Raw genomic sequence first — 19,586 nt, 5'->3', positions numbered from 1 at the left:
GATTTTGTTTTACAAGCTACATCCAGAGCCAACATGAAAGATTTGCATCTAACAAAACAGATGTAAAACAAAGATTTATGTTGCATTAGAGTACCAAACACGTTTTATAGGCTCATTATGATATTTAAATAGAGATTACTATCTTAGTAATATATATAACATAATTTCTTAAAATTTGATCTTAGAAATCTAAACATGTTGAAAATTAAAATGGATTCAGTATTCTTCACCAGTTACATACCTGGCTGGCAGAGATTGCTTTGAAATACCATTTATATGACCAATAGGGAGATACCATTTACCATTTACACAAAATATGATTTAAAGTAATATGAATAAATTAAATGAATAAAAGTGCCTTGATTGTGTGGGTTGTGCTGGAGGACTTTGGAGTAGAGACGTCAGTATTTCGAAGATCCTGGTGACACTGAAGGATTTGGCAACTATTGTATTCTATAGGGTATTTAATAATAATACATATATCAGTACCAGTAACATAGAACACAATATAAAGAAAATAAGAGTTATCTGTATCTCTATGTTTGAGAAACACATCATAATGACTAATGTTCCCTGCAGGAAGGAGGATGTTTGTGCGTACACAGGACACATCAAATCCAAACAGCCTAAAGTTTCTGCCATTTGACAGTATATTAGAATATAATAAATGAACAAATCTGGCCAATAATTAATTGTTTTACCATATTCTGTATTCATCTGCAGTTGGCAGAGAGCACAGGTCTGTCATTGAGCCGTGGTGTTGGTTTTACGTGCGCTGCTGGATGGCAGCAGGATCTGACTGCCCTTTTCGCGGATCTGCATCCTGATGCCACGTCAGGACTCGGTAGATGCAACTTGATTGGCAGGGCGGATCGACCAATCAGAGAGCGCCATGGAAGAAGGCGGTTGGCTCTGATTCAGTGGACTCAGAAGGGGGCGAACCTTAGCTGACAGGCATTAACTGGCAGCCAAACTGCAGACATGTGTGGTAAGTGTTCAATTCATTCTACGTTTATACGATTAAGTGTAAATGGCATATTATTCTTTACCTATCAGAACAGCGAATAAATTAAATATGAACCACTAACATCATCGTTAATGTCAGAGTGAAAGCGCAAGTCAGTTGAAATTAGCTAGGGGTGGCTAACCTGAGTTAGCGAACATGAGCTGGTGCTACTGATGCTGTTAGCTTGCTAAGTAACTTATGAACCAAGCGATGTTTCCCTTTTACTGTATATGCTTGGCTTTGTGTTGAGAGATCAAGAGTGTCAAGCGGCAAGTCGACATCTGAAAGCAAGCTTGAACAAATGAATTGCTGTCTTTCTGCTAACGCCAGACAGCTAACGATATTATAGTTACGCCCATCGCGTAACTTTCCACTGAATCTTTGTCACTGTGGTTTGTTGATCTCAATGTTGAAGTGTTTGTGAGCTCATGTTGCCGTTAACATAGTTTATGTGCTTAAGGTAATGGAAGCGTGAACAGAGGTGATGCATTGGTTGGATACAGTCATACCAGTGCTGTCACGCTGAGATTACTGGGGAGGAGGGGAAAACACGGAAAATGATGACTGATGTATTACCAGAGAAATGTAGTTGAGATGCTTCACTAGGATCTATCACTGTCTCATACTGTGTCTCCTGACTGATAAGTGATGCCTCTCTGTCTCCCATCACTGTCACTACAATCTCTGAGGGCACCAGATAGACTAGTTGGTATTTTTAGGACACCAAAACAGATGCTTTTCTATCTGCTGTCACAGCAATTTTAGGTCAATTTTGACTCTTAAACCTTTCCCTCAAACAAAGGGGGGTGTTGTGATGTTGCCCCCTTGCTGCAGCACTTTCCCTTGGCGATTTGCCCTTCTCTGCCTCCCTCCATCAACTGCTGTGCTGAATGAATGCTCTGTTGAACCGGGCAGCCCTCTGGCTCCACATTTGCATCTATCTGTCAGTGCTTAGCTGTCTAACAGGGCTGCATTTCATGCTTCCCAATTGGCCCTTTAAGGTAATGCTCCTGTCAGTGTGAGTTAGTTGTTGGGACATGCTGTAGATGCCAAATATGTAAGAACTGATGAGTATTGTTGGGATTTGTCAATAAGATGATTACTGTGGGCCTGTGATTGTAGCGTATTAGTTTTTGAGTCGGTTTTGTTATTGTACACGAAGAAATCTCAGTCAGATTTGTACACTGCAAACACCTTAAATGATAAACAGATTATTGGCAGACTATTGATGCCATGTGCAGTCATAGCATCTTGTACCAAAACCAAAAACTCTTAGTTGAGATTTCTTCCTTCCCCTCCCTTTTCCCAAGGCAGGAGATATCAGCTTGCGAAACACAGAGACTATAGATAAAATCCATTGTTTCTAAGCAGGTCTTGCTGTTTTTCCAGTGCAGTAACTTTTCCTGTAAGACTGGTTCTCATGTAATACTCCCATTTGGTTTTTTGACATGACACATATAGTAGAGGCTGACATCACTAAGTAATGCTTGGCATCCACTGTTGTCGTTATTAGGGGCTGGTCAGAAATTCTGTAAACTAACTTTTGGTGAAATCATATCATGACATTATGATTTTATCATATTTGTATAAAATTCTGTAAAAAAAAAAAAAAAAAAAAAATTTAAAAACTGAACAAATAGGGTTTTTGTTTTATGTGTGGAGAGTTGCGCTGGTTTAATGAATAATACTGGAGTACTGATTATGTAATATGCAACTTTGCACACATTTTCCATTTCATGATTGGAAAAATAAATATTGTAATATGGGCTTGGTTTTAGTCATATCACCCAACCCTAGTCATTGTATTTCCTTCCTTACACATACAGGGATCCACATGAGAGTCAACAGCAAAACAGTGTTGAATTATCAGCTAACTAACACAGTCACATGGATGCTCGGCTGAAATTCTTTACAAAAAAAAAAAATACAGCACTGAATCTTGACATTTTCTTCTGCTCCCCAGGAATCTTTGCCTATCTCAACTACCATGTGCCGAGGACTCGCCGTGACATCCTTGAGATCCTCCTCAAAGGCCTGCGACGTCTGGAGTACAGAGGCTACGACTCTGCCGGTTAGAGAGATGGAAAAGGCTAATATCACCAACATGCACTGGCTTGTTTATCAGGCCCCTTTCCTTTACTATCTCCTCACAGGACAGTTAGTCTGATATCGCCACAGAGTAACTGGTAATATTTAGGTCTGGCCAAGATAACGTTAGTGCAGCATAAAAATTGTCTGTTTTTTTTATGTTCTCATGAGCTAAGAATACAAAACAAGACTGATGTTTTCTGTGAATTATTGAACAGCCATTATCATGTCGCTTGGTTACACTCACCACACAACTAATGGAGCTAATTTACTGTAAGTTAAGTCCATTTGCATTTTGCTCAGCTCTGAAGGATTTTTGCATGCATGAAGTGAGTGTAGCAGCTTCTTATGTTGGAGTTCTGCTCCAAAATGAGACTTGTGTGGACAGAGAAACAGGACATGATTTGCAAAATGATGAAACCAGCATAACGGAGGATTTCGGAAAGGGAGCGGCATCAGTGAAGGGAATCTGAAACATGCATTTTATAACCTGTTGGTACTTAATTTTCATGCAGTTTCTGATTTGTTTGCTTTTGTTAGGTGTAGGAATTGATGGCGGTAACGGCAAGGAATGGGAGTCAAACGCCAAGTCTATCCAACTGATCAAGCAACGTGGAAAAGTGAAGGCTCTTGACGAGGAGATCAACAGTGAGCATTAACATATGAATTCTTGATTTCTCATCTGTAATCTGTGATACAGTCAGGATACTGAGTATTCTGTGTGCTGTGCTTGTTTGTAGAACAGGAGAATATGGACCTGGATGTGGAGTTCGATGTTCACCTCGGCATTGCTCACACCCGCTGGGCCACCCATGGTGTGCCAAGCCCAGTTAACAGTCACCCACATAGATCTGACAAGACAAATGGTCAGTCGTGTTGATGACAGAAAGTCTCTTTAAAGCTAACTCGCTACACACAGCTTGAGGTTTTTACTTTTCTCAGTATTTGATGACCTAGATACACCTCTCCGTTGTCACTGTTGTAGTCATTTCCTGTTTGGAGCATTTTTTCTACTCTGTAAGAATCTAATCATTATTGATATTGCTAAAGCATTTCCTTTCAGTGATATCCTGTCACTATACATGAGTTTTATACATGAGTTTTTGTAATATAATAGTTTGCTTATAAAATAATGCCCTTTGGTAACCTTAAAAGCTTTTGATGTCTCAAGCTTCATGATATATTTGTCTGGTTTGCAGAGTTCATTGTTATTCACAATGGAATTATTACCAACTACAAAGACCTGAGGAAATTCCTGGTGAGCAGACGTTTTTTTTTAATCTGTCATTTCATTATCCTCATACATGTCATACTCAAGAATTTACTCTCTCATTCCGTCTCTACAGGAGAGCAAAGGCTACGAGTTTGAGTCAGAGACCGACACAGAGACAATCGCCAAACTTGTGAAGTACATGTACGATAACCGGGAGAGTGACGACATCAGTTTCGCCACACTGGTGGAACGGGTGACCCAGCAGCTTGTAAGGGCTTGCTCACATGCACTACTGCCCCTGAAATGATCGGCAGATAGAAGAGCCTCTCTGATGTGTTTGTTCTTTCATCTGACAGGAAGGAGCTTTTGCCCTGGTCTTCAAGAGTGTCCATTACCCCGGGGAGGCAGTTGGCACAAGGTACACTGCCGCTGATGCTGTCAAACTGTTATTTATTGTAAATCCAGGTATTGTCGACTTGTAAAAAGTCTTAAAATAAATCACTCAAAGTTAATAACATCATTTTAAATACAATTACAACTTATTCTTGGCATTTTTCTTACATACCCATTTTTCATTCATACCCTGCTGCATGTAGAGATTCCTATATTGTTTACGATTTGGTGCAACATAAAATGATATTTCCTTTTGTGTAGGAGGGGAAGTCCTCTGCTGATTGGAGTGCGAAGTGATCACAAGCTATCCACAGATCATATTCCTGTGCTCTACCGCTCCTGTAAGTTTACATTTCTCTTTTTGGTCCAATTTGCCAGCATGTGATTGGATCAGCAGGACTGAGACCCAGTTTCTTTTTTCTTTTTTAAATTTCTCAGCCGGTAAAGAGAAGAAGAGCTGCAGTGCTCTACCCAGGACAGACCAGGATACCTGCCTGTTCCCTGTGGATGAGAAAGCTGTGGAGTACTACTTTGCCTCTGATGCAAGGTAACCACACAGCTGTGTCTTTTGCAGGCACCTTTTCAGCTTCAAGCCACCATGAAACATTCTCCCCCGGTTTCTATATGTCTCAGCTTTAGAGTGTAAATCACAAGACTAATGTAGTTTTTTGGTCTGTCACTTTCGTCACGGCAGCGCAGTGATCGAGCACACAAACCGGGTGATCTTCCTGGAAGACGACGATGTGGCGGCCGTGATGGAAGGCAGGCTGTCCATTCACAGGATAAGACGGAGGGCCGGAGACTACCCAGCCCGCGCCATCCAGACCCTGCAGATGGAGCTGCAGCAGATCATGAAGGGTAAGTAGAGGGTCAGACTTTGTTCTGTTAATTTTCTTTTCCCACCATATATTGCCTCTGGCTGTATTTGCAAATAAATCCCAAGTACCACTGCCCTATAATTTGTCCAGAACCCTGTCATTACTGCACAAGTGGTACTAAAACAGTAGTTATATAGCTGAAGTGGCTTTTAACTTTCAGCCTTGAGGCCTTGCTAGACATCATCCAGGTAGTTACAACGCTGCTTCATCACTCACACCCCCAGGGAAGTCATCAAAGTGACTCCTGAAATCCAGGATGCTTCACTTTACACCCATCCCCCCCCCCAGCCTCCCTCTAGTTAAGATACAGTGCAGTTGAACTGAAACAGTGAATATGAAGTGTATACATTACAGCTTTCATTTGAGGCTGAGGACAAACGGTGTAGGAACTGTTGACATTCTATACATATACCCTCGATTTTAGGGACTAAAATGTATTGGTTAAATTAAAAAAATGTTTGCTTTGGCTATATGTTTAGGATTCTTGTTTCACATTTGTTTATAAAAGGGCTTTGAAATACCCACAAATACCCTTGAAGCACCTGATTTAAAATCGTAGTGTGTTACTGTCCCAATAACTTCAGCATGGCTCTTGTAAGTGTGGATTTTCTATTTCCCTCTCCCTCACTGGCTCTTCCTCAGTTGTCCAGCAGAGAGCAGAGGTAAGCTGATGTTGGCTGGACTCGACATTCCTTTGTGGTCCTGTCATTACTCAGCCTCTCTCCTCTGTCTCAGATTTTGGAGCCATTCTGCTGAATAACCTAATTCGCATGACCCAGATTGCTGTCAGAGGCAGGCCGAAAAGCGCCCGCATATTTCACTGTCACAGTTTGTTATTGATGGAAAAACCCTATCTCCCTGATGTCTCATATGTTTGTTTTCCTTAATTAAAGAGGTGGCTTACTCTGTGTGTCTGACTATGTTAATAAAGCAATAAAAAAAAGATGTAGGAGCAACTCCCTGCATTCCCAGGAAGGCTTGCTTATCAGTAAAACATTGTAAAGATTGCTCTTGGACTGTGTGTCATTAATGTGTGTCAACATGACCCTTTTCAGATTCCCTCATCCGACACTTTGTAAAAAGTCCATCAGTGTTTTTAAGAGGCATTTACCTTTTTTTTTTTCTTTTTTTTTTACTAGTGTTGGAAATGTTCCCCTTATTTCTGATCCTCCCATTGCAGGCAACTACAGCTCCTTCATGCAGAAAGAGATCTTTGAGCAGCCGGAGTCTGTTGTCAACACCATGAGAGGAAGAGTCAACTTTGATGACAACACAGGTGAGAGAAGTGTCCGATCAGTGTCTCAGTGGAGTGTTGATGCATTAACACACATTATAAATGCACTATTTTCCCACTCTGTCACCATTTATTATATTTAGGTTTTACACTATCATACCTCTTGGATTGCCAAGATTTAAATAACCTCTAAAAGTGCAAACAGTTGCTCTTGTCTTGCATTTTACTCAAACACAGGATTTGAAAAGGAGAAGCACATAAGAACATTGACTATTTTTATTGCTTGCATACCACTGCATGTCATAATAATAATCAGTCTTAAAGAGTTTACTTCCTTCCTTTTTTCTCTTGTATGCATTAATATAACAGAGTTGCATACATGTGAAAACACAACACATAAAGAAAAGCCTTGCGAGTGACTGAAATTCTTTCTCAGCATTCTCATGGGCCCTTTGTTGCTGTTTTTTAACGAGGTGGAAAATGATGATGATGGATTGGCTGTTCGGTTTGGTTTTCAGTGACACTCGGTGGACTGAAGGACCACATCAAAGAGATCCAGAGGTGTCGGAGACTTATCCTTATTGCCTGTGGCACCAGCTACCACGCTGGGGTAGCGGTGAGTAGCTACCAACCAAACACAAAAAAAAAAAAAAACCAACATCATGGAAACATGTCTGCTTTGACTTCCACATTGAATCCATCAGAGTAGTTGGAAATGTGATGTCTATATTGTAGACACAGGTGCGAGGTTTGTGTGCTGCATTCACTCAGCTCTCAGTTCATCTAGTTTGTTTTAACAGAATGATGCTGAGCAGTGCTCTGTTACTTTCCCAGACCCGCCAGGTCCTGGAGGAACTAACCGAGTTGCCTGTCATGGTGGAGCTGGCCAGCGACTTCCTGGACAGGAACACACCCGTCTTCCGAGACGACGTCTGCTTCTTTATCAGCCAGTCAGGTGGGGAGACCGGTGCCATCTGGACTTGATCTAGTGCGCATTCCCGATTTGTCCCCACTTTCCATCCCAGGGAGCCACTCTGGTTCTTCCTGATTTATGTTTTCCTTATCCTATGCTTGAGTTTTATCAAACTGTTGAGTAAAACTTCTGCTGTGCTGTTGAGTTTTCTATTCCCAAACTGCTCTGTTGTAGCCTAGCGAATAAGGATTCTTTTTGTGTGTGTTAATGCGTGTAATATCTCTGTGGTCCACCTTGTGGTTTTTCTGTAAAGCTGTTTCAGGGTGTTGTATAGTGCAAAAGCTATTTCATAACAAACTCATAAATCAGCATAATTATATTGTCAGAAGTGTTACATTGCATAAACTGTTATTTTTTCCATTATTGTCAATCTTTCAGGGGAGACTGCTGACAGCCTAATGGCCCTGCGCTACTGCAAGGAGAGAGGGGCTCTGACTGTGGGTGTCACCAACACAGTGGGCAGCTCCATCTCCAGGGAGACTGACTGCGGAGTCCACATCAACGCCGGGCCAGAAATCGGAGTAGCCAGCACCAAGGTGAGCCATGATAGCCGTAGCTTGGGTTTACTCTCTCAGTTTTTTGATGACCTTCAGTATGTATGTTACAACCCTTAATGTTTTTACCTTAAAACACATTTATTACACACTACTGTCCCTCAGAGACCGAAACAATACACTTGCTTTTCATCATCTAACATGGACAGTTTCTGCGGTGGGGGAGAAAAATTTGTCCTCTAGTGGGATTTCTTTAGTCCCACTCTTAAATGCCTTAGCTGGTCTGGTCATATTAGTCATACAGATGAATGGAGTGGTTGCATTTTCAACTTGCGGTTACAGATTTTAGCATCTTGGGGAAATTTTGTTTTGGACTGTGTAGCAGCTTGGTTAAAGATAATAAATTCATACCAATATCAAAAGCTGGAATGGATGTCCAGGTTAAAGCCACTAAAAAATACAATCAAAATATTCAACAACCCTTTTGCCATAAATTATTAGTTTTATTGAAAGCACACCTGCCAATGGTCTAACTCTTCACAAAAAGGACGCGTGCCAGTACTCATGGAAAAGACAGAATATTTGGTGACGACTCAAGTGAAGGAGATTCATATATACAGCACAGGAGCACCATAGAGGTATTTTTTCAGCTGAGAAAAACAATGGGTCAGTCTTTGTTTTGTCACAAGAATTTGTGCAGGAGAACTGCAACATTTTCATCCGCAGCAGTAAACAGTTAGCACTTAAAGAAAGAACTTAAGCTTTTTATATTTTGGGTAAACTGACACTCAGATTCTGAGCGTGAAGCAACTGTACACCAATTTGTTACATCATCTTATAAATGAACCCAACGCCCACTGACACTGAATGAAACCCAGATGAAAACTCCATTGTGTGTCTGGTCCCGCCTCTTGGAAGCTGACTTTTTTTTTTCTCCACTCTGATCCCACGGGGAGGTGAAGAAGCCTGATATTCTCATCTCAACTCATGTAAAGTCAGGATCAGTGGTTTTCTGCCTCTCTTACCTCGACCCCCCTCCAACCTCTCTAAACCAAAAGGATTTGCCAGTTTGGGCCTGAAGTAGTGGAGCCTCAGTTAAGTTAGCGAGCACAGACCAAGAGAGTGGAGCAGGTCTCTCCCTGGCCCAGCCCTTGGGCTTGGCTCTGGGGCTTTTGTGCTGCTCCAAAGCCCCAAAGCACGCCTCGGAGACGCCATCATTTACTGCTTGGCTGGCTGGGCCACACACCCAGCGCAACCAAATGCTGCTCAACCTAGGTCATCAAATCACTGGAGAACATGTATTGCACCCATCTGCTAAATGACTGCTAGACCTCTATTTTCTATGTTTTATGCTAATTTGATATTTTTTCTTAACTGGAACAGAGAAATGAACCTCTTTCCGATTCCTATGATCATATTCAAGATTTATGGAAACAGTTTTTCCAAAGTTTGAGGCAAAATACTTTGATGCTATCTAAAGGCAAATCCTGTTGGCAGGTCAACTGACAGACAGTGGAAGACCGCCTTTGTGATTTACATAAAAGTATCCATTGGGAAGTTTGTTTTCTGGTTTACATCTCTTTCTGTTTGAGAAGAAGCATGTTCATGTTTCAGCTGTATGTAAGGGTGGTCATCTTTCTATGGTAACAGTTATGTGTTCTGCATGAAATGCACTGCATTGCGCACTGAAAAGTTGGTGACATGAACACAGAAAAACACATCAGTTTATTATGTGGAACATGTTGCCACATCTGAGCCGACAGCGCGGACTGTCAAGAGTTCTGAGGGACTGTGGTTAGCGTGCTGTTAAGGGAAAAAAACTGTGTAAAGGTTTTACAGCTATTTTCTTGGCCCTAAACACTGGCATTTCTGAGTCCAGAGGGTCCCGTGAAATGACTTGGCTTCGCTTAAACACTGATTAAATTTCCCAAATAGGCATGGAGGGTCTCCAAACATGCTCAGAGATGAAGGAGCAGAAAGAGGGTGGGCAGCGATGACGGCAGGCATCAAGTCTCAGATGTGCTGAGGTTGTGAGCGGGTGATATTTCCAGAATGATCAGAGAATATGCTCACTGATGTGATGATGTGTGTGTGTTCACCAAGTTTTCCAGGATGAGCACTAGTTTTGTTTGAGCTCTGCTGCATGCATTTTAATGCTGCTTGGCGTGTGTTTAAAAACCCACCTCTCCTTCCTTTTCTCATCATCTGGTGTAGATTATTAGCTGGAGACAAAGTTCGTTATCAAAACAGGCAGACAAGAAGCACACAAACTCTACTGAAAGAAAGGCTTCAGTCAGGAACTGGCTGCTGTAATTTGGTTTCAGTATTAAGTTGCAAGTTGCAGTATTAAGTTGTAGTATCAGGTCACATCAAGAGATGGAGCGATGTTCAGTTGCAGTTAAGTTGCAATTTCTTCATTCATATGTGTGTCATCGGGCTCTAGCAGCTGTTTGCTTTATCATTGGAAGATGAAATATGAGAACTAACTATATATATGTGAGAAAATGTTTAGATGTTTAGATTTGCTTCATTGTTTTGACCTAACAGTGAACCTAACAGCGACTTTAATGAAACATACTCTGCTTCTCTGCTTTGTCGCTCTGCAGGCCTACACCAGCCAGTTTGTAGCCCTGATCATGTTTGCGCTGTTGATGTGTGATGACAGGATTTCCATGCAGCCCAGACGCCGTGAGATAATCCAGGGCCTGAGGGTGCTTCCAGGTAAATCAAGTCCTCTAGTATGTCTGGTTAGGCCAGGCAGACCCCACATGTGAGATTAGAATGTATAGAGATAGAAAGTCAGCTCTCAGAACAAAGATCGAGTACATTCAAAGCCTGTTTCATTATTTTTTTTGAACAATCTTCTTGGAGGAAGAAGTTAAGTGATGAGAAAGAAAAGAGGGAGGGGGGGGGGATAGCTGTTGGCTGTAGGCCTTTGCATGTTTCTCTGGATTTAAAGCATATGATGGCATGTCCCTAATGGTAAACTAATGAGGAATGTCTGTCCACTCTGCTGCTCCTTGTCCAACATTATGAGCCTGTCCAGTCCAGTTTCCAGCATGTGACAGTACACACAGTATTTTATTCAAGACCACGCACATTATTTTTAAAATTCTGTTGCTCCTGAGTATGAAATTCTTCAATCATATCTGTTTTTTTTTTCTCTTATGTCTGTTAGATCTGATTAAGGAGGTCCTCAGTTTGGATGATGAGATCCAGAAGTTGGCAACAGAGCTGTACCAGCAGAAGAGCGTGCTGATCATGGGCAGAGGCTACCATTACGCTACCTGCCTGGAAGGAGCACTGGTGAGCAAGTACAACCTTCCTCTTGAACAGCTTTGTCTGACTTTTTTTTCTGCTTCGAACTGTGCACTATTAAAACTGCTCTAGTTTTGTCCATCAGTAATTAGTAAGTAAGTAATACCAGACTGCAAGAATCATTTCACCTGTTTTACTCTGAGAAACTCCTGCCAGAAATATTTCATTTCTGTAGTGAGTTATATTTTACATTAACGATTCTGACTGTACGTCTGACTCCACCTTTGGATAATAAAGTAAAGTTTGATTTGGAAAGCCACATACTGTATATCAAAAACAGCGAAAAGTAACCTCAGGTATGTTTTATGAGTAGTGTAGTGGTGTCGTCACAGAGTTGGACTAAAAACTTATGTTTTAAAATGTTAACCATAATAACTACAATATGAGCTTAGATCTTTGTAAAGATGTGGATTTTTTTTCTCTTCCGTGTAGAAAATCAAGGAGATCACGTACATGCATTCAGAAGGCATCCTAGCTGGAGAGCTGAAACACGGTCCGCTGGCCCTGGTGGATAAACTCATGCCAGTCATCATGATCATCATGAGAGACCACACCTACGTCAAATGTCAGAACGCCCTGCAGCAAGTCGTCGCCCGACAGGTAAGACCTGTATGCACAGCCCTAAGAATCAAATGCAAACCTTTGTCAGAATATGATGGCCTGTTGCTGTCACAAAACCAAAATGCTAAATGTTCCTGGAGGAGAAATGAATAATTTAAAAATGTCAGTCTATTTTATAACATCCCTTTAGAGTGCTAACATGCAAAGAGGAAAAACAAACTTGTTTTTGAACTAATTTGATACCGATACCGATATATGCACATATTTTTTTCCAGCTGGCTGAGGAGATGCATGCAAGCATAGATTGTACTAAGTATGATCAAGACAGACAATATATGAAGGAAGAACTTAGGAAGACTGGAGTTCAGGAGCTCAGCATTAAAACTTTAATGCACCCGCCAAGTGGGTGGAGTGGCAGTTTTTTGTGGGGTTTTTTTGAGTTTATTAGACAGACAGGATTGATGTGTAGGATTTAATATTTGGTCTACAGTCCGAAGCAGAGGGTGGCGGTGATGTGCCTAATATGCTAGTTGCCAACTGCTGTTATAACCCAAAAAGAGGAGAATAAGAGGTTTTTTCAAACAGAGTGGTACATCCTGTCAGCCGAGGAATTTCCTATCTGTGCAGCTGAACACAGCAAATCCTCCACGGACTGTTTCACCCTGATGGTCCCGGTGTTTTTTCCGCAGGCTTCACTTCACTTAACTGACTGACAGACCGGCTGGTTCTTCCCACTTTAACCTGAATAACAAACCAGGGCTCAGTGGTGCGGTTGGATCAAAACAGAGAGCCGGGGCTAGCTGAGAGCTGAGCGGAGGCTAACTGGTTATGCTTCCTTCCAGTCATGCTGCAGCTAACGCTCCGTTAGCCTTATTAGCGTCGCCACTTTCTGTATCCGTCGTTTCACCTTTAAATCCCTCTAGCATTTCATCTAGTGTTATGGTTGTAATTTGCAGTCGCACAGTGTGCGAGTAAATTATTTCTCCACTTCACACATATCTATTTTTAGGGGCAAATGCGAGTGAAATACTCACACTGTAGAGCCAAGTGACAGTACACATTTCAATCAAACTTTGACCAGATCATGTGGGTTAAAAGTGTTTACTTTTCTAAAAATAGACGATGAAATATAGGAAATTAATTTGTTTTACACACAAACTCATCAAGACTTTTCAATTTACTAATTGAAATTCAAGTGACTGGGCTCAAAACTTGCATAATTTTGATGACACAGGTGTGAGCAACTCAGCCTTATATGACAAACATCATCTGATTCACATGAAATTTTCAAGGTGTGCAATACAGTTGATATACAGTGACATGTTGTTCACTTAATGGGTGTTTTCTAGCACAATATAGTGGACTCAGGACTCCTTCATGCAATGTTAGATAACAGTGAAAAACTGAAGTTACACGTCTTTGTCCAGCAAGTACTCGTAACAATGTACATTTAAACATACGCCACATAGAGGTGCAATCAAACTGGCTGAATAGCGCCCCCCACAAAATCACAGCAAAGCAGCCCCAGCAGCAGGCAAGATAGTGGACAAAGGAAGTGATGTTTATCTCCTTCTTGCACTGTCTGAAAACAGCCCGGGTCTGAAGACATCTACATGCCCGTGACAGAAGCCCTTCGACTGCACCGTGGCCTGACGCAGCCCGTTCAACGCTGCTTGCAGCTTTAATTTTACCTATTGTTTTAGAACATGTGTTGTTGGCTGTGGCTTGTTTGTTTTGCTGAGGTTGTTTTTTTTTGTTTTGTTTCTCTGTCTTTTAATGCACTGATGAGGAGTAGTGCTCCTAATGATGATGGCATGCAACTTGATGCAAACTTACAACTCCTCCGTTACCTCCTAAAAGAGCACAAAAGTAGTAATAAAACGTGGTATCGCATAATGCAATATGCACACATTGTCGGCAGGTTGCAGCAGCTGGTGGTGTGCACCCATGAGTGCGTGTGTATGTGTGTGAGGAGGAGCGGCACCAGGTAGAGGTGTCAGGGAGCACCAGGAGAAGCACTGACTGAGCACTCAGCCCAGCTCTGAGCGCTAGATAAATCCCGGGGCCCACAGTTTATTTTTTGACCGCCCACTCCCACCCCCAAAGTTAAAACCGCCTGATCCCGCAACCTCAATAAATACAAGGGAGGGTTGGCTCAGCTTGACATCATTGCTGTTAATAATCTGCAGCAGATGTGGACTTCAGAGGTGTTAAAATCCAGGGAAGGGGGGCAGGTATAGGATCAAATTTTGACAGATGCTGTGCTTGAAATTTAAAGTCTTTATTTAACTTACAGGGACGCCCCATCGTGATCTGTGACAAAGATGATTATGAGACCATCAAGAGCTCCAGCCGCACCATCAAAGTGCCTCACTGTGTGGATTGCCTGCAGGGCATCCTGAGCGTAATCCCTCTGCAGCTGCTGTCCTTCCACCTGGCGGTCCTCCGAGGTTACGATGTAAGTATGCTCACTTCATCTCACATCCAACAGCTCCACCATTTTCATCTGCAGTGACCACTCCAACTAAAAACTTTCCACAACACCTGTATGTTTTACATTTACTGTTGTGTGAAGCTGACAACTTCGAGGAGAATCTTGAAGTTTCAAGGTAAAGTGTCCAAGAGAGGGGAGAAGTGTGTTTACAGTCAGTGTAAGCACAGTGTCACCGATGATCTAGCAGGTTACCCCTGGACCACTCTGCAGGCGAAGGCATTGAGAACCATCACCAGAAATAAACAACATGCGGTGTTTATACATGCAGATCATTCTGTATATAACTCACTCACGAGTATCCTTATTTGAGTCGAAGCATGTAAACTTTCTAACTTTGGTCGCTGAGATGAATCCGGTCCCCAGTCTGGTGCAGCACCGCAGCGGCCAAAACTACCCCCATTCAAGGACTGGAGTTTTCGCCACACTGCCTGATTTGGTCTGAATACCACCTAATACTCCTGTTTTTTGTGCAACATTATAAACATTACAATTACACTTAATTCCCTATTAAAACAGGATTGATTGACCTGACCTCTTGTATACTTGACTGGCTTTGCTGTATTTTGTATTTGCATGATGTCAAAGTAAACAGCTTAACTGAAGTATTGCACAACATGTAACTGCAGCCATTGTTGATGCTACTCTTGAAGAACTTCACTTCAAGAGAAAGAGATGACTTGTTTTTAAGTTCAAAGACTATTCACAAAACTGTGACAAATGGCGCCGCTGTCCTGACTGAAAGACAAACATTTAAACTTCTCCATGCACACTCCAACCCTCCAAGTGATGAGAGACGTTCTGGCTGGTGGGTTTAAAAGAGCAGCGTTGTCAAGCTGCCATATCAGCAGCAGGCATATTAAAAAAAAAGTTTTTAAGATTTTGTTAAAATTATACTACTGATAGTTGGACAGTTTTGTATAACTGTTGTCCATCATGTAGTGATTGACCTCTTTTATTTAAATACAGGTGGACTGTCCAAGAAACCTGGCCAAGTCTGTGACCGTAGAGTGAACCGCACCATTCTTCACCTAACGAAAGCCTGGCGGACACGTACAGACAGCAAAGGGGGAGCGTCTGTATACAGATACAGTACAATTTCCTGTTTATGTGTCCTATGTCACGGCTCTTTTTAAGGCAATCTTTTACTCAACAGTTGTGTATCTCACTGTTGCATATTATCTATCTCACTGTCTATTTTCTCGGAAACCTTTGGCATCGTCGTCATATTATTGTTAGAGAAGTTATTCTGTATTCTTCTGGCAAGGTCTGGGTTGGCAGTGATACATTTTCATTTCTCTCTGTGTTTGTTAATCTGTAACAAGTTTCTGCATTGATCTCTGCGTAAGCCCTCCATGTTTATTTGTGCTGATTAGTCTCACTGGGAGCTGTTGACTGGCAGACATTAGCTTTTAAAGACCTTACTGGCTCTTTTTTTCCTTTAGTGCAATGATTTGTAGTTTAGGTAGAATATTTTTCTTTGGCAGCTAATCATTTGAAGTGTCTTTACTCCACTTAAATCATTCCAAGCCACAGGTCTCCGCCTCATAGTAATTGCAGCACAGTTGGATTTGCTTCTAAGTACACCCTAATTACTGCAGGAGCTGCATCGTAAGTATGCGATCTCCACCAAAGCCCATGAGTACACTGTTGTGTGAAATCGTCTTGAGCTTGTTCACAATGTACGTGACACACCATTCGGATTTCAAACTCTGATGTTGGTCGGCTCAGTTAAAGAGAATAAGAGACTTTGTTTCTGTTACCTTACTCTGCTTTTATTTTAAGTTCTTTAAATCATACTTTTACTGTAAAGCTTTTCGGGCACAGTTTAGTTTGATTCTTTTGTTGACCTCTGTTGCCTAACAGCTCATCAACAAGACCTTACTGCTGCTTTCCGGTCTTCAGTTTACATTTAAACACTAAACTGAAGTAATTCAAGTCGGATGAAGTTAATTAACTGAAGTAGAAGTTGCACAGCTGCCAGCCCACATCCTGCCACGATGACTACTGCAATCACAATATTGGGACCATTTGTAGCTATTGTTTCTTTTCTTTTGTTACTTTTGTTTTATTTTCTTAAAAGACAATGAATTTTATATTATTGAAGTTACACTTTGATTTGAAATGTGAATGTTACTGTCATTTGAAATGTCCTGTCAAACCAAAAATCTTTACAATGGCTTTGGCAGTTGTAAACCAAAACATATATATATTGTATATGTTCATCCTGTCGTTTTGTAGTCAAACAGGTACTGATGCTGGTAGATTGTGTCACATGAAGACGCTTCAAAGCCTAAGAGAACAGATACACAGTTATGTGGCAGTATGTCAAACTGTAGATTTTTATTTAGATAGTCAGATGCCAGCTGTGTGTTTCTGTGATTCAAATGTCTTTGTTTCAAAAGCCAAGGAGAGAGTGAAGATGTTCGCAGACACAGTTGTGTAGTGAAGAAATAGGAGCTGCTTCAGTTCAGTTTTTTTATAGCCCTTCACATATTTTAGGTTAAAATACATTTATCTTGCTTTTGCAATCAAGCCTTAACTTCAAGTTTTTCTTCCCCCCCCAAACCTCACCATTGAGCTTTTCCTCAGCGTGAAAGGCTTTGAAAACTGGAAATGCTGTTACAGGTATTTGTAACCCACATAAATGAGCAGACTTATTTCTTGACTGGAGGCAACTGCACTGAATCCTAGCAACATTTGTAGAGTTACTGATGGAGTGGGGGACTATTTATTAGTGGAACTGATGCAATAAAGTGTCAAGTACTTCTCTTTTTCATGTGTCTGAGTTCATTTGATGAGAAGGTGCAGCGATTCAGGACATAAAATGATACTTTATTAAAATAAAACACACCTTTGCAACAATATTAAAAGTTTACAAATCATTTGATACATTTATGTTTTATGTACATTATATACAAAGAGTTAAGATACATGAGACATTCAAGGGCTGTTTAGGAGCGACGACAGATCCCAAACAATACCAAGCACCTGTGTGGAGTAAACCGTCAGAGTCTGTAATGTGGACAGTACTGGTTTGATGCATCCATATGAAGTCACAATGGTGGAGACAGTAGATGTGATATTACTGCCCAGATGTGGCAGGGTTGATGGTGCCAAATGGACGACAGTCATGCACATAGACAGTGAGTATCGGCAAAGTGCAGGCACAGCATACAACAAAGACTGGAGTGACTTCACAGATGTACCCCCTCCACAGCATAGAGGAGAGCAGCTGCTGTATCTGAAGGTGTGTGGTAAAGGCCGGGCGGAGCAGCTCGATTGTCCGTCTCGGTCCGGTTCCTGACGTGAGGGGAGCACACCTGCCAGCGTCACCCTGAGGAACGCATTCAGCCTCAGCATTGTTGAAAGGTAAAAAGCGAAGCCATTAGTGAAAGCAAGTGCAATTTTAAGAAGGATTTCATTGCACTGACTAACCACAACTATGGCTTCAAGTGCAGCTGCAGAGTAATTACAGAAGACAGCCGTGGCTCTCGACAAATATAGTCTCCATTTTCTGACCACGGGAAGGTTTTCATCTAGAAAGAGCATCATCCGAAGCATGTTCTGTACCCAAGTCCTTCACCTGTCTCTACAAACCAAACCATCACAGCAGCTTTATGTTGTCTGTGTGCAATTGAATAACTATGAACAGGTGTTGCTGTCACTGTGACCTTAATTAGTGCAGCTACATGGCATCAGTATAGTTTTGCCAATAAGGTTAAATCAACTAAATTATGACCTACAGTATCTTTAAGTGACTCTAGATTGGCTCTAGCTTGATGTGTAGGACTTTTAATCAGAGACACTTTTACTTGTCATAGCAGGAAAAGCACAGGTGAAGCAAATAAAGTTAACAATGGCTCCAGTGAGCCACCATAATCCAATAGCAGAGTCCTAAATGGGTCAGAGCCATCATTGGTGTCATCAATGACACCTGTGCTTTTCATCCTATGACGAGCTGATATATAAAGTTATTTAAGTGAGATGCATTAGTGTTAAATAAGGAGTGAGAGACCATATACCTTTAAGGCTTGTTTGATTTTTTTTTTCAAAAAGTCTCCCTGATTTTTTTGAGGAAGAGGCAAAATCCATGTTTAAATATTTGACATTAAGAGGCAGATAAACAAGTTTTTTTTTTTTAGTTTTAATGGTCAGTTATCTCTTCTGGTCTGATTTTTAATCATCTAATCTAACACACAAGCTGTATGGAGTCCAGACACCAGTGAATGTTGGTTTAGTAACACAAAGCTGGATCCAATTACCAATAAACTGTCAGTCACTAATTATTTTTATGTTTTATACTGATTTTAAAAAAAAACTTGCCTCGAATTCTTCTGTAAAATTGATTTAGGAGACACTGCACAGCACGACACTGATGCCTTTGCTGTTTATTTTTTATTACATTGGAGAAGTCTGCAAAATATTTCTAATTTGTGATGCAATGATTTTGGACGTATATGTCAGACATCTGTGCTGTAATTCTTTAAACAAAGTGGAAACAAAAGCTGGGAACTGTGTTGATACATCTTGCATTGAGTTTGCCTGACATGGAAAATCTACTAAAAACAGCAAAGTATGACTGTCCTTTTTGCATATCGTCAGATTAAAATGACAAAAGAAAACATGAAGCATTAATCAAAGTCACCTTCTGTGTTTTTGAGACATTCAGAGACCATAGCTCGTTATTCCACCCTGTCGTATCCACTGTCCCCAAATTATGTCATGAACGATTAGCACTAGCACGCCTTTCCTGCAGCCTGTCCATATTTCCTGAAGATTAGATGGTGTCTAATATTTTCCAAGATAGCTCACTCTATTCGTGCATGTGACATAATGCAACATGTGAACATCTGGAATTAGTTAGCCATGCTCTACATACTCTTTTCTCTCTTTTTTTTTTCCATCTCAGGGAGTGAGCGAAGTGCACGGTGCTT

General features: G+C 41.2%; 1 protein-coding gene across 1 annotated transcript; it reads left to right on the top strand.

The window, feature by feature from the left end:
- Nucleotides 1–892: 892 nt before the first annotated feature.
- gfpt1 (glutamine--fructose-6-phosphate transaminase 1) lies at nucleotides 893–17,787 on the top strand. The gene is made up of 19 exons (XM_042421718.1): nucleotides 893–988; nucleotides 2,970–3,077; nucleotides 3,635–3,742; nucleotides 3,835–3,960; nucleotides 4,294–4,352; nucleotides 4,441–4,575; nucleotides 4,664–4,725; nucleotides 4,962–5,041; nucleotides 5,139–5,247; nucleotides 5,395–5,558; nucleotides 6,759–6,854; nucleotides 7,331–7,428; nucleotides 7,647–7,767; nucleotides 8,164–8,321; nucleotides 10,886–11,000; nucleotides 11,458–11,585; nucleotides 12,030–12,197; nucleotides 14,455–14,616; nucleotides 15,619–17,787. Exons 1-19 carry the CDS (start codon nucleotides 982–984, stop codon nucleotides 15,661–15,663), a joined length of 2,049 nt encoding a protein of 682 aa, XP_042277652.1. The 5' UTR covers nucleotides 893–981; the 3' UTR covers nucleotides 15,664–17,787.
- Nucleotides 17,788–19,586: the final 1,799 nt, after the last annotated feature.

The sequence above is a fragment of the Thunnus maccoyii genome, chromosome 9 (assembly GCF_910596095.1).
Source record: "Thunnus maccoyii chromosome 9, fThuMac1.1, whole genome shotgun sequence".
NCBI lineage: Eukaryota > Metazoa > Chordata > Actinopteri > Scombriformes > Scombridae > Thunnus > Thunnus maccoyii.
Note: the sequence above shows the minus strand (reverse complement) of the source record. Positions and strands in the feature narration are given on the sequence as shown.